Source organism: Radiomyces spectabilis (assembly GCF_025331425.1).
Source record: "Radiomyces spectabilis strain NRRL 2753 chromosome Unknown BYT42scaffold_6, whole genome shotgun sequence".
Taxonomy (NCBI): Eukaryota; Fungi; Mucoromycota; class Mucoromycetes; order Mucorales; family Radiomycetaceae; genus Radiomyces; species Radiomyces spectabilis.
This window is the reverse complement of record NW_026251931.1, coordinates 583,597-596,701: the sequence shown is the minus strand read 5'-3', so window position 1 is coordinate 596,701 and position 13,105 is coordinate 583,597. Positions and strand designations below refer to the sequence as shown.

The following is a 13,105-nucleotide window of genomic DNA, read 5'->3' as shown; positions in this document are numbered from 1 at the left end:
ATACAAAAGAAACGCTGATAGTATGACGATATGGATTCGAATCCAGGTTGACATTGATCCCTGAACGATTATTGATCAGTGGTTTACTGCTGCTTGTCAGTTTCCGCCGTTCGGAATTCAGCTGGAGGTTCTTCCAGATCTCGCCATGCTTTCTCAAGCTTGGCACGTTTGGCAGCAGCACGCGCCTTGTTCTCTGCTCGATGAATAAGAAACTAAATAGAATAAGTCAGTATGCTTGCATTTTTTCCGTTTCCACATGGTCGCCATGGATCCCTCCTAGATCCCGTACCTCTTCTTTCAAACAGTCATCCACTGCTTTTTTCGCATCGTTACAGGCACCGATAAACTTGTTGAATGAATTGGCACGATGGCAAGCATCCAATGCTTCGATGACTTTTTCACAACCTTCGTGTTTATGGGAAGCTAACGGAGGATGCATTTCGAATAGTGACGAATGTGATGGTGCAAAAGAAGAAAAATTGTCAAATTTCCAGCCGTCAAGAGCTCGATAAACAAAATGAAACTCGGCATGGGCGGAGATTCCCGTTCAACCCATGCCAGATCGGTTTCCAAGCAAAGCTGCCAAAAAATTGTTCATGTTTTTCGTTTGTTTTTGTTGAAATATATTACAAAGAAAATGACAAAAAAAATAAGCTACAGATAAAGAAAGTGCGACAAAAATTAAAGTAATAGTTTGTACATCCAAAGCCCATTTTCTATGCGACATCCCTGAAAAGGCACATCCCATCTATTCAATATCTTGCCCTTGTTGTTCCGCATTCGACGTCGTTCCTGCTTGAATATCAGCAGATACAGGAGCATCTGTTTCATTATCTGTACTGTGAGAATCAATGGGATGTTCTGCTGGAGCCGAATCTTGAGAGGTCGTGTGGCGTTCTACAAATGTCCATTCATCATCATCGTCGTCTTCCTTGTCAGAAACGTCCATAAGCGCATTGAACGAATTCTTGGATGCTGACGTAGGTGCTTCACTGGTCGTCTTGTTGTTGGTCAAAGGCTTTTCACACCATGTTACATGGTCTTGTTGATTGATCCAGCAGCAGTCTACCCTCGCAGCGGTATGCGTATCGAAAAATGCCATCTTTGTTCCTTTCTTTAGTCGCCAGATAAGGTCTTCCTTTTCCGATACTGGCATGGCATTGTCCGTTTCAAACATAATCACTGCGTCAAAATCATTGACCCATCGAGACGTAAAGGAGACATCGCCGTATAGCTTTCTCAAGATTTCATCGAGATCGGACTTGGTCATACCAAAGGCCATATCCGACAGATACAGGGCATTTACAGGTTGCTTGGATGTCTTCATAACAGTCGCCTCGGCAACGGAATCCTTTACCGGCTGGGCGGGAGGTCGATTCGCTGTAGGATGGTAGGCTGCATAGGATAGGAGGATGGATGGAACGCGACATTGACCCAACGTCTTGCGCACAATCACACTACGTTTCGGTTCTGGGTCCACGGCTTCCGTTGCCAAGTTGAAATGAATACAGTAGCGGTGAATGAATCGTCGGAAAGCGCTGCGCATAGGTCGGCAGTGAAGCGATTGTTTCGAGTCCTGAACGAAATCAATCAACAGGGTTTCGATTTGTTTGCACCAGCTAGGGTTCTCATGATAGAATCCGCATAGCGAATCATCGTAGTAACCAAGATCGTCTGTCGATAGCTGTTGAGCCGTTGTTTCATCCCGGTGAATATCCAAGGCCATGGCCAACCGTCGATTACGTTGTACTTTGAGACAGAAATCGTTGCAGTCGAGTTTTTGATTCGATCCACTTGATTCCGCCGTGGCGTTGCAGGGAATCTCGATGGAATTTTGACCGCAATCACACGTGGCGCGTATTCTTGCATCACACGGTTCGGTTTCGGGGCAAGGGGAATCGCCGTGGCAGGGCGCTTTGCAAGGATGACTACAGCTTCTTGACTTGCCGCAAGGCTGCGTGCATACTTCATTCTCGCCCAGACAAGCGTCAGCGTGACACGTACGACGACATCGATGAAGTTGACACGGCAAGGGTTTATCGCACACTTGTCCACATCGAGGCGCTTCCCGGTAACAGGGCACATTCTTGAGCATGGCTTTACCGCAAACACATGAACGTGTGATCAGGATAGCACAAGGGGGACACGGTTCGTCATCCGGATGACAGTTGTGTTGCAAAAGACGCATATGGCCACAAGGAGCCACTCGTGTACAAGGGTAAGGACACGGTGGTAATTTTGTACCGCAACGCACAGGAGGTTCAAGCACTGTTCGACCACAGTGGCAAGTGACTTCGTCAAATTCCGCCTCTGCAAGAACAAACAAGCAGTAAATCAGTTGCAAATTCATCCCTCAAATTTCAGGTCAATCAACTTACCCAAACACGGATTGCATTTGCCTTTATGACATCGCTCTTGGCATTGATGGATCCCGCATGACAGCGTTCTTCCACAGACGAGGGTACAATCATGGGTGGTATCCAAGGTCTTCTTTTTCCCCTTTTGCTTTGAAGCCGGACAGCATTGATTACCACATCCATGACGTCCACAGCTTCGCATGGTGGGGCAGATCTTGTCACATAAAGGCGGCTCACCACCAGCCGCTTCACACACGCGTGAACATACTGAACTGAAGGTAGTGGCTCGACATCGACAAGGTACATTGACAGGTTCTTGGCAGGGAGCACAAGAGCCTGTGTGGCACCTTTGCTGGCAAGCGTGACCACAGGGCAATAGCTTGTTGCAAGTAGAAGAGCATGTCAGAATAGGATCGGTGCATACTGTACGCGTGTCTTTTCCCATGAGCGCTTCCAAAGGGTGAGCTCCGCAGGGACATGTATCAATGATGGCAGGATCAAACGGACATTGTTCTGTATTCACCGTGCAAGGATGGCATTCTTCTTTACAGAAATGGTTGCCACAAGCATAAGCACTAGAAGAAAAAAATATGAGCCGTCGGGTCGCATTGCGAGTAGGCGCTTCAGTGATTAAATACTTACGTTTCGCACGTCGATTTGCAACTGTAGTATCCTATGTGACCATTGCAATCGGTGGGAGCGCCTTGGCCGCATCTTGCCGTGCGTGAGTGACGACCGCAATAACAGGTTTGAGATACGTCCACTTTGCACGGTTCGCACACGCCCGAATGACACCTTTCCACACATCGATGTTTCCCACATCCTAACAACTCGCCGCAGACTTCGTCGCATGAATATCCTTGGGTGGTATAATCGGTATCAGCACATCGCTTTTGATGCATGTTTCGTCCACAATAGCACGTTCTCAAGGGACCCATGGCGCTACAGGGCGGACAAGGACCGGGATGGCAAGGTCTATTAAGCACACACACACAGATATATACCGTTATTACTATGACTCAATCAACCCCCTAGTTTCTCCAAAAGATACTTACAATGTGCATTCGTGAGGGCACGCTCGGGACTTTTTACATAATTGTCCACAGCTGTGAGGTATAAGAAATTTACTCGGTTCCGGGTTTCTCTCCTTGCCACAGAAACAGAGATAATCTCTTGGTACAGCGCCACGGGTATGCTGGCAACCAGGACATCGCCAAGAGGTAATCATCTTGTTGGTACTTTTATCTGTAAACCCACAAGTGGTCATTGAGAACCCTGTTATTCGCATTTTTTCCCATACGAAAAAAATTACCTTCCAATGACTTGGTGGCCCATCGGCCGATACAGTTCAAGTGGAACACTTTCCAACAGCAATCGCAAGTCCAAGTGTGGTGACCGTGGCGAATGATATCCCAACAAACCATGCATTCGTACGCACCTGTCTGTAATTCGTGAGCAATGCTTGATGCTAAATCCTTAAAATCCGGTGTTGGTAATGTCTGTGTAGGTGCTTTGGCAGGCTTTCGACGAGATCGCTTGGGTTTGGCAGCCTCGGGTCCATCATTTGATGCCTCCTGGGGAGTGGCATCGCTGGTGAGACGAGCTTGCGCACGGTTTTTATGGAAGCGAGGCGAATGCGTAGCGTTATTTGTCTGGTCGCTAGAATCCAAAGCGGTGGACTTGGGCTTGGGCTTGGGCTTCGGTTTGGGCTTGGCTGGTATAGTCGATGCTTCGGATGAAGTGGCGGGCTCAGTGGCAGATGGGCCAGATGCATCCGTGTTGGTATCGGTGGCAGGTTTCTTTTTGTGATGACGGGGACGACGACGCTTTTTGGGCGCTGTATCATTGGTTTGATTTACATTGTCTGCAATAACCTGTTCTGCCACCGTTGATGACCGGTTTTCTGTAGCTTGATCTTGATTTTGTGCAGTGGTTACCACGTCCGAGGGCTTCTTAGAATTAGCGGCGTGAGGTCGAGAACGACGTGAACGAGGCTTTTTTGAGGAAGGCTTATTCTGCTGTGTTAATGATGCTGCAGAAGAAGAACTTTCGGCAGGTGTACGAATAACCACGGTTGAACCGCTTTCTGCGTTAAGCATGGAACGAGTATGTGGAGAAAAAAAGAAGCGGTGAGGAAGGGGCACGGGCTCCGCCTTTTAAATAACTCTAAATGAATTGAGCTTATTGGCCCAGTGGCGCAGTTCATTGGATATTTCCCAGCCGCCGCAGTAAATGCGGACCAGTGGTTTTGTCCAACTCATCGACATAAAAAGCGCACATGCCTCAAATACAGCTTACCAATGAGATTCCTGAAGAACAGTAGCTATTGTGCACTATTTGTACAGAAACGAATCCCTCTTTATATGAGTGTAATATATGCGGGGTCTAACCCACGCTGTGTTTATATGTGTTTGATATCAGTCATGCCAAATGTTCATTGATATTGAAAAAATGTGTGACGCCTTTTTCAATGAATTTCTCTTTTTCTTTCTTTTTTTCTTTCAATCGGAAAAACCCATGTCCAATATCCAATCATGATAAAGGGATACATGACGTAAAACACAAGTGGCTGTATAATACCTCTCTATTCGAATATTTCCGCTTCGTTATAACAGACTAAAGATCATCCACCATCGATATACAATATGTTTTGAACCAAGAGTGGATGGACGAGTGTGACTTGCATTATGCAATGTCCCAAGGTGAAAGGAAAAAGGGACACAAAAAAAAAAAACTCAGGGAGGGGGGGTGTTCAACACACAGTGAGAGGATTCTGAGCGTCAAAAAAAATTGTACGCAAAAAAAAGAGGCTGGCTTTACTTTTGTTTCCCTTTGCCTGCCTGGTTTTCAGCATATTTTTACGCCCATGAACAGTTGGAGACGACTTGCTAGAACTTCGGGATCTCTTCCGTATTCTCAGCTTTGCAATGGGTATCGGTCAACTGTGCGCATGGCTGCTGTGCGCTCTTCGTGCCGCGGAGCCACTTTGACAGTTGTGCGTCCTCTCTCCTTGAAAAGCATTTTCGGCGGCAAGTCCAAACAGCCGACTGAACAGAACAAAATCATCCTTGACCAAGACAATTTATTCCATAAATTATCACAATCGCCCATTGCCGAGTTACGCGACAGAGGTGCCATTATCAACAAGTACGGGGTGTGCCCTGTATGCGACACCGAATGCCAAGGTCATAAAAAGCCACCCGTGTTCGAATGCCCCGATTGTGGCTATCCTACTCACTGCAGCAGCGAACATTATCACGAGGGAAAAGCAGCTCATCAGGAGATTTGCGGTATTTTACGTGAACAAAACGAAGATGACCACGACTTGCGATCAGGAAGAGCCATGAAAGAATTTGAATTTCCAAGCAAGTATTTCTTTTTTTTTTTTTTTTTTTTTTTCTTGTTTCCCCTTTTTTTTCTCTCTCATATTATGAATTTCCTTTTTACTTCACGATGGATGTGGACAAGCAACAAAAAAGGGAATCACGTAGAATGAACTCATGATAAGGAGAAAGAAAAAAAAAGAGAGAGAAAGACAGAGAAAGAGAGAGAAAGAGAACAAAAACAACAAATTAACATGGTCTGCAACGTTTAATAGGTGCTCAAGGATTTGATGAAGCTGTGAATATGGCCAATTGGGATATTTTCTTTTACACTCGTGCTTTCCCATCCATGGATTCCAGTCGATCGATTCGTCACGTTTCCAAGCTACTGACGTATCCAGTGACGGTTGCGTCGGTCCTGCATGAATCTTGTCCCTATAAACTTGGCAAGGAAATTACTCCCGAGGGCATGCGATCGCTTGCAGGTAAACAGATCAAATAGGCTCGAATGTGGAGAAAAAGGGGGCGGGGGATTTGACCAAAGTTTCGGTGATGACAGTATGTATGGAATTATCGAATTTCTAATGAGTTGATATCGGCATGAATGAAATTTAGCGTTGCGAACGATTTTGTATCCACGAGATATTGCCAAGGAGAACACTGCACCTGCACGCACGGAAATGATTAATCTTTATGTGATTGGTGCTCGTGCCGAGGCCACTTTACCGCCTCACATTTGGCTGCAAATGGCTTATCTTTTCCCTCACACTCCTTTCCACATCCATTTCGTTGGTCCTGATGCCCTACCGGCCAATAAGGAACCGCATACGACTTCGCTGAATGAACGATTGATGTTCACCTACGATAACAGCCTGTACCACGACTACCACGAGAAAATTGAGAAATTTGATCCCTACACGGATCTGTTCTTCTTATTTTCACCGGGTATTGGCCATCCTTCGGCCCGTGAGACCTGGAAACCCTCGATTCAAAAAGCATTGGAAACCAAATGTGCCATTTTTCTTACCGGCTTTGATCACGCCGATATGGCCAATGACATTGAAGCCGTCGAGCAAGATTATTCGGGTGAATTTGACTGGATCATGAAGCCTACCGAGAACGAATTCCGAAGTATGAAGCGAGACATCAATTTGATGGATTTGAGACAGACCATTTTCGCCAATTGGGGCATTTGGGGTATCCGTGGAAAACACTACGATGTCACCCACCAACCGGAAGACGATGAGTAGAAGAAAAAATAATAATCAGAAAACCAGAAAAACACATCCTCCCCTTTGATTTTCATGTATCGTTTTCGTCCCTTTTTTTTATATATATTCATATGTCTTTAATAGAAGGTAGATGTATTTTTGATCTAGAAAAAAAGAACTACTGTTTTATGCTACCGTTGCATGGATTCTATCGGATGATACTGCCACGAAATTCAGACTCTTTCACTTGCTTTTCCCGACAAACCCGCGATCATGCGACGCAACGCGTGTCCTTATTTCCCCGGTGCCTTTGTTCAAATCGTCTTGGCAACAATATTTAGGGTCGCTTTTATTGCGCAAAGAGCGATCACCATTGGCTGTATTTAGCCTAAACGCCAAAAAGGCAAATAGCGCGTAACAGGAACGATATAGACAGATCTAGTCCACAAGGTTGGGCGGACCCAGTGGTCCGGTGTTGGCCTAATATGGTAAACCGTAAACTATTCACCTTGTCATACGATGAAAACCAGTCTTCGGAATAACATTGATGGGTGATGAGAGATAACGGTCGAGATGGGTTGCAACGGAAACATGTGCTGCCCACCAAAAAACCCAACACAGGAATGGATGCAAAAATTTCTTGTATCATGTTACACGAAAAAAACCATGGCAAATTCATAATAATAGCTTACATTATGGAAAAAAAACAAACAATGGAAATGACAACGATGACAGCAAACTATGATCATCTACTACCACTCATTGAATATCCAAATTCGTCTTGCCGATCCATTGGGCTTTCAGGACCACTCCAACCTTTTGTTTCGGACATTTTCCAATTTGCAAATCTTTCTTATTTTTCGATGCCGAGATTCTATCTTCGCACGATCCCGCCCTCAACGTTTGACAAAGCCGTACTTTCCCGCATCAAAATAAGCTACCTCGTCTGATAACCGCTCTGATATGTCAAAAGAATAGCCGACCTGCATCCCACTAATTAATACCTGCATGGTGGCTAACCTACGTATCGATCCGCGCGTCCATTCACGCATGGGCAAACGATTCAATGCTTCTGTGGAAAAACCACCAATAATATGGTTTGAATTTTGTTCTTGTAGCTTTTGTTCAACCTTGGCTGCATCGGGTGATACTTCCATGCCTGGGGCAGTGCCAAGCAAGAGAGGGATTTTCAAATGATCCTGAAGATGGTTACTTTATTTAGACAAGGAACTAGAATTATCAGGTAATACAGACTTCTGTCCGCTATTCCATGCATGGAAGAAAAGCCTGCCTGCTCACGTCTGAGTGGGTGTGAAAAAAATCTCTGTATTACAATAAGGTGCCACTAGAACATTCACTTGAACTTATTCGCTCCATCGACCACAGACACAGACACAAACACACACTCACACTGTACCCACCGGTTTCGCCTTGGCGCTCTCGCTCGCTCTTTTTTTTCCCTTTTTTCTCTAAGCTCATCCAACATTGCACAAAGACAGGTGTGTCTCCCCTCTCCTTCCATTTCTCCTTAATTCTGCCTTGTCATTTGGCTCTTGATCCAATCACCTTACTCCTCGTTGTGTGGTCCGCTCGACTCCTTCCCCATACCTGTCTTTCTCGCTTCATATTCTCGTCCTCGTCTCCTGCTTTCTCGCTTTTTTCGGCTTCCGTAAACGCACTTGTCAGCTTCTTTTTTTGGTGTTTACAATATTCTCTGTAATTGCTGTTACTATTTTTTCCTTCTTCCTCTCTTCCATCCACCATTTTCTCTTCCAATTCAGTCGTGTGCTAATTCCACGCCACAACATTCGGCGTCATGACAACGATACCCGCAAAAGATATCATTTGTCGAGTCTATGCTTTATACCCGTATACATCGACGGACCGGTCTTCGCTTTCATTTGAACAGGGCGCCATTATTGATGTCCTAGGTCAACTTGAATCCGGCTGGTGGGATGGCTGGTGAGCATCGAGTGTAAAGGGATGGGCAAAAAAAAAGAGGAACGGGAAGGAGAGATCATAGATCCATGAAAGAATAACATAAACTCAATAACCCTCCGCGTGTTTGCAGGTGTAATGGACAACGAGGCTGGTTCCCGAGTAATTATGTCCAGATATTAGATCCCATGGATGAAACCGGCATCCGACACGGATCCGATGCGGAGCCGCTCGATGTAGGTTTTTTAAATCGTAATGAAAAAAAAAAAAAAACTTTAAATCCCTGGGATCATCTTTCAAACTCAATACTCGCATCTCCATCTTGGTTCCCTTTTTGATCTTCCTTTTTTTTTTTTTTTTTTTAGGATGCTCATGGCTGGCCTTACCGACAACAGCAACCACATTGGTACAACGATATTAACAAGGAAAAGGATTTTCCTCTATCATTAACCCACGACGACATTGCCCATCCCTCAAAAAAGACCTTGCCAGCGACCTGGATTTTACAGACCACAGAAGACGGATCGGAAGTGTATTACTTCAATGTCGTCACCAAAGAAATGCGATATTCAGTTCCTCCAGACGATTTTGACCAAGCCAATCATGATCCCGTTATCATTGCAGATCACTCCATCACGACCTCCCCTTTTTATGCATCCTTCGATGCTCTAAGACCGACCGACCAAGATCTTATCAGCGAAGACCAAGCCATCAATCGACCTGTACGTCCTGCGCGTGCTACTCATCGTTCCGAATATATGGCTCGTCCCATGGACGAACAAAGTATTCTCAGTGCAGCTACAGCCACCACCAGCTCGTCCAGCACAGCCCCCAGTCTTCACGCTTTACAATCCTCTATCGAAGAACAAGTAATGCATTCGACATCAAAATATTTCCTTCTTTCTTTTTGTTGTCTCACAAGCATGCGCATCTTGCCCTTTTTCTTGTTAGATACCACCCAATTGGATCCGCAAAACTACTCCCAAGGGTCGTACGTACTATTGCAATGTACTGACAGATCAAACCACTTGGAGTTTGGATCACATTGATCCAATCACAGGAGCTCTCCTGAAATCGGCAGCCAATGTAAGTTGGCTATGTATGAAAATCTCTACGTTGAAAGATGCTGATCCAATTCACAGGTCTCACCTTCCTCCAGTTCGAGACATACGAGTCACACCAGTCATCGTCTGAGTACTTCCAGTGGTAGTGTGTACAGTCATGACATACCTCCGCCAATGTCCTGGGCGGAACTTTCCAATGTCGTGGCCCAAGCCATTCAGGGTTTGAGAACATCCGTAGAGCAGGAAAAAAGTCACTTTTATTGCGATGATGTTGCGCTGGTCGTCCGGCGGATACGTTTAATGCTTTATGTCTCCAACTGCGTCGACAAGGAAAATTCGCCGTACCTGAAACACAGCAAGTTATTAAGAAGCCATCATCGCGCTTTGCTCGCTGCGATCGCCAAATTGATCCTATCTGCCAAAGTGGCCTCGGCATCGTGGCCCCCTCCGAATGCCGGGAACAAACTTCTTTTAGATGCCGACGAAGTATTGGTCGCTGGCCGCAATTTCATCAGTACAGCGCAAGAAATGCGATTGGAAGTCGTCGACGATCGACCTAAAGTGCTTCAGGACAGCCCATCATTTTTGCAATGGCGGACACCCGTGGATATCACCGATCTGAGCGGCAAAAAAGCCGATCCAGCCACCACCATCCTCGTGCTGGCCGACAACGTCCGTGGCGCCATGACCTCGTTTATTGACAGCATCCGTGAAGCGTTCGCCTCGCTGGATCCAAAGAGCACGTCGTCGTTGTCTCTTTCAGCCAAAATTCGAACCACAGCACCTTTACTCGTCGCTCAGTTCCGCAATCTCAGTAGCACCATTAGCCAGTTCCTGCATTCAGTAGAAGACGCGATCACTACAACACGCTCGGCGCATGCCACTCAGTTTGCTTCTTCCAAGCAAGCTATTTACACATCGATGGGCTCGTTGTTCATTGCATCGCAAATCATTACCAAGGATGATCTGCCACCCAGCGATCTTCAAGCTACGCTTCTCTGTATAGAGAAAGATGTTCAAAGCATCGAAGGAAAAGTGGTCCATATTTGTGCCATTGCTCGTCAGCTGCTGGAAGAATCCAAAGGTGATATGTCGCACCGCGGGCCTTTGCGCTCACCGTCAGAGGACGATATATTGGCGCGACCATCGCAGGACAGCAGCCGGTTCCACATAAATGGCACCATTCCTGAATTCGACCGGGACTCATTTGCCGAACCTTCCTTGTACAGCCCTGTGATGGAAGTGCCTCATGATGATAACGCCTCGGATTTGAGCGACTTTACGACTCAATCACGGCACGCAAAAGATAAACTGGCCAAGTTCTTTGGCGAAGACACGATTGCCGCTGCCAAACGTAGGGATACTCTTGTCACGACCAAGAATGGATTGCAAGACGTCGCCGTGTTAAATCCTGTGGCCGGTGTATCCCACGCGCGATCGGAACGCCCTGATTTCCTCGGAGCCGACTACAATAACAAGGAAATTATTTTCAATATGGAAGGCAACGTGAAAGGCGGTACCGTCTCGGCTTTGGTCCAACGATTGACCCAGCATGATCAGTTAGGTAAGCGCACTGATATCACAACCGATGAAAAAAGAGAGAGCCAAAAAAAAAAACAAGATGATTAAAACGAGGCGTTTCCAATGTTGATATAGATTCCAAGTTTATTACCACGTTCCTTCTCACGTACCGATCATTTTGCAGCACTGAGGAATTGTTTGATAATTTGTTCAGAAGATATATGCTGACACCGCCAGCTGATTTAAACTTTGACGAGTTGGAATTGTGGAAAGAAAAGAAGCTGAAGCTTGTGCGCCTGCGGTAAGCGGAGAGAGAGATGTGCCCATTTCCTCTAAGACTGTACAAGTGTCAGCTCATAAAATCGTTCTTTTGTATCTTGCAGCGTCTTTAACGTGATCAAATCGTGGTTGGAAACGTACTACAACGAAGAAGAAGATCGAATGATTCTTCCACGGTTGTTGGAGTTTGCCGATACAGTGGTTCGCGAATCGATGCAGTTTGGATCGGAACAGCTCATCAAATTAATTAAAAAGCGAATCGATGCCGAGGATGGAAGCCAGATCCGAAAGATGACCTTGAACGTACGGACGTCCGATGTGCCTTCACCTATCCTGCCAAAGAACATGAAACGATTACGGTTCCTGGAAATCGATCCACTCGAATTGGCAAGACAACTGACGATCATGGATTCCAAACTATACAGCCGAATCCGACCGGTCGAATGTCTTGATAAAAACTGGGGGAAGAGCGAGTCGGATAACATTGCAATCAATGTCAAAGCGTCCATCGAATACTCTAATCAAGTCACTGCTTGGGTCACCGATTCCATCCTCAGCAAAGAAGAAGTCAGAAAGCGAGCCAATGTATGCAAACACTGGATTTACGTTGCAGAGGTAGGGTGATGCTTTTTTTTTGAGATTGCTTGTTACTTTCACGAGGACTGAGTAGCTAATCATTGTGCAAACATGCAGAAATGCCGCACATTGAACAACTTTAACACATGCATGGCCATTCTTTCTGCTTTTGATAACAGCTCCATTGGACGTCTGCGTCGCACGTGGGAGGTAAGCAATCTTTTTAGTTGGCCCTGCATGTCTTGGTTTTGCTTCTAGGGATGATAATGATCTAACAAAATGAGGACGGTTCCTGACAGATGATGAGCACGCGAACAATGCAACTCCTCACGGGTATCCGGCGACTGATGGGGGCCAACAAGAACTTTACGGAATACCGTGAAATCATTCATAAAGTCAACCCTCCTTGCATTCCATTTTTGGGCATTTACCTTCAAGATCTCACGTTTATTGAAGACGGCAACAGTAGCTACCTGAAAAAGTCCAACAACTTGATCAACTTTTCCAAACGCATGAAAACCGCCGACGTCATCCGTGAATTACAACAACATCAATCCACACCTTATCTGTTACAAGCGGTTCCCGATATCCAAGAGTTCATCAAGACGCATTTGCAGTCTAGCCGTGACGACGAAACCCTGTATAATCTCAGCTTGGCCGTAGAACCCAGGTAGGTTCCTCGATCATATTGTCTTGATGAATGCTTTGACTAATCACACTGTCTTTTTGCAGAGAAAGAGGCGAGGATACAATTGCACGACGACTGAAAGAGTCTGGTTTATAACCTAGACTGAAAAAGAAAAAGCCTTAAGCATAATAAAACAAAAAAAGTAACA

At 45.7% G+C, this 13,105-nt stretch overlaps 4 protein-coding genes across 4 annotated transcripts; 2 read left to right on the top strand and 2 right to left on the bottom strand.

The window, feature by feature from the left end:
* Nucleotides 1–83: 83 nt before the first annotated feature.
* BYT42DRAFT_613584 (uncharacterized protein) lies at nucleotides 84–439 on the bottom strand (the record flags this gene model as incomplete). The annotated part of the gene is made up of 2 exons (XM_051571753.1): nucleotides 84–212; nucleotides 290–439. The coding sequence occupies 2 exons, from the start codon at nucleotides 437–439 to the stop codon at nucleotides 84–86; spliced, it is 279 nt and encodes a 92-aa protein (XP_051423603.1).
* A 309-nt stretch (nucleotides 440–748) lies between these two features.
* BYT42DRAFT_613583 (uncharacterized protein) lies at nucleotides 749–4,456 on the bottom strand (the record flags this gene model as incomplete). Its single annotated transcript, XM_051571752.1, has 5 exons — nucleotides 749–2,310; nucleotides 2,379–2,932; nucleotides 3,000–3,332; nucleotides 3,413–3,602; nucleotides 3,670–4,456. 5 exons carry the CDS (start codon nucleotides 4,454–4,456, stop codon nucleotides 749–751), a joined length of 3,426 nt encoding a protein of 1,141 aa, XP_051423602.1.
* Nucleotides 4,457–5,307: 851 nt separating this feature from the next.
* Nucleotides 5,308–6,930, top strand: BYT42DRAFT_593451 (zinc-finger of mitochondrial splicing suppressor 51-domain-containing protein; the record flags this gene model as incomplete). Its single annotated transcript, XM_051570700.1, has 3 exons — nucleotides 5,308–5,722; nucleotides 5,956–6,165; nucleotides 6,296–6,930. The coding sequence occupies 3 exons, from the start codon at nucleotides 5,308–5,310 to the stop codon at nucleotides 6,928–6,930; spliced, it is 1,260 nt and encodes a 419-aa protein (XP_051423601.1).
* Nucleotides 6,931–8,836: 1,906 nt separating this feature from the next.
* BYT42DRAFT_320472 (ras guanine nucleotide exchange factor domain-containing protein) lies at nucleotides 8,837–12,995 on the top strand. Its single transcript, XM_051563007.1, has 8 exons — nucleotides 8,837–9,065; nucleotides 9,195–9,698; nucleotides 9,781–9,915; nucleotides 9,972–11,457; nucleotides 11,550–11,715; nucleotides 11,798–12,308; nucleotides 12,387–12,479; nucleotides 12,569–12,995. The coding sequence occupies exons 1-8, from the start codon at nucleotides 9,018–9,020 to the stop codon at nucleotides 12,941–12,943; spliced, it is 3,318 nt and encodes a 1,105-aa protein (XP_051423600.1). The 5' UTR covers nucleotides 8,837–9,017; the 3' UTR covers nucleotides 12,944–12,995.
* The last annotated feature ends 110 nt before the right edge of the window (nucleotides 12,996–13,105 follow it).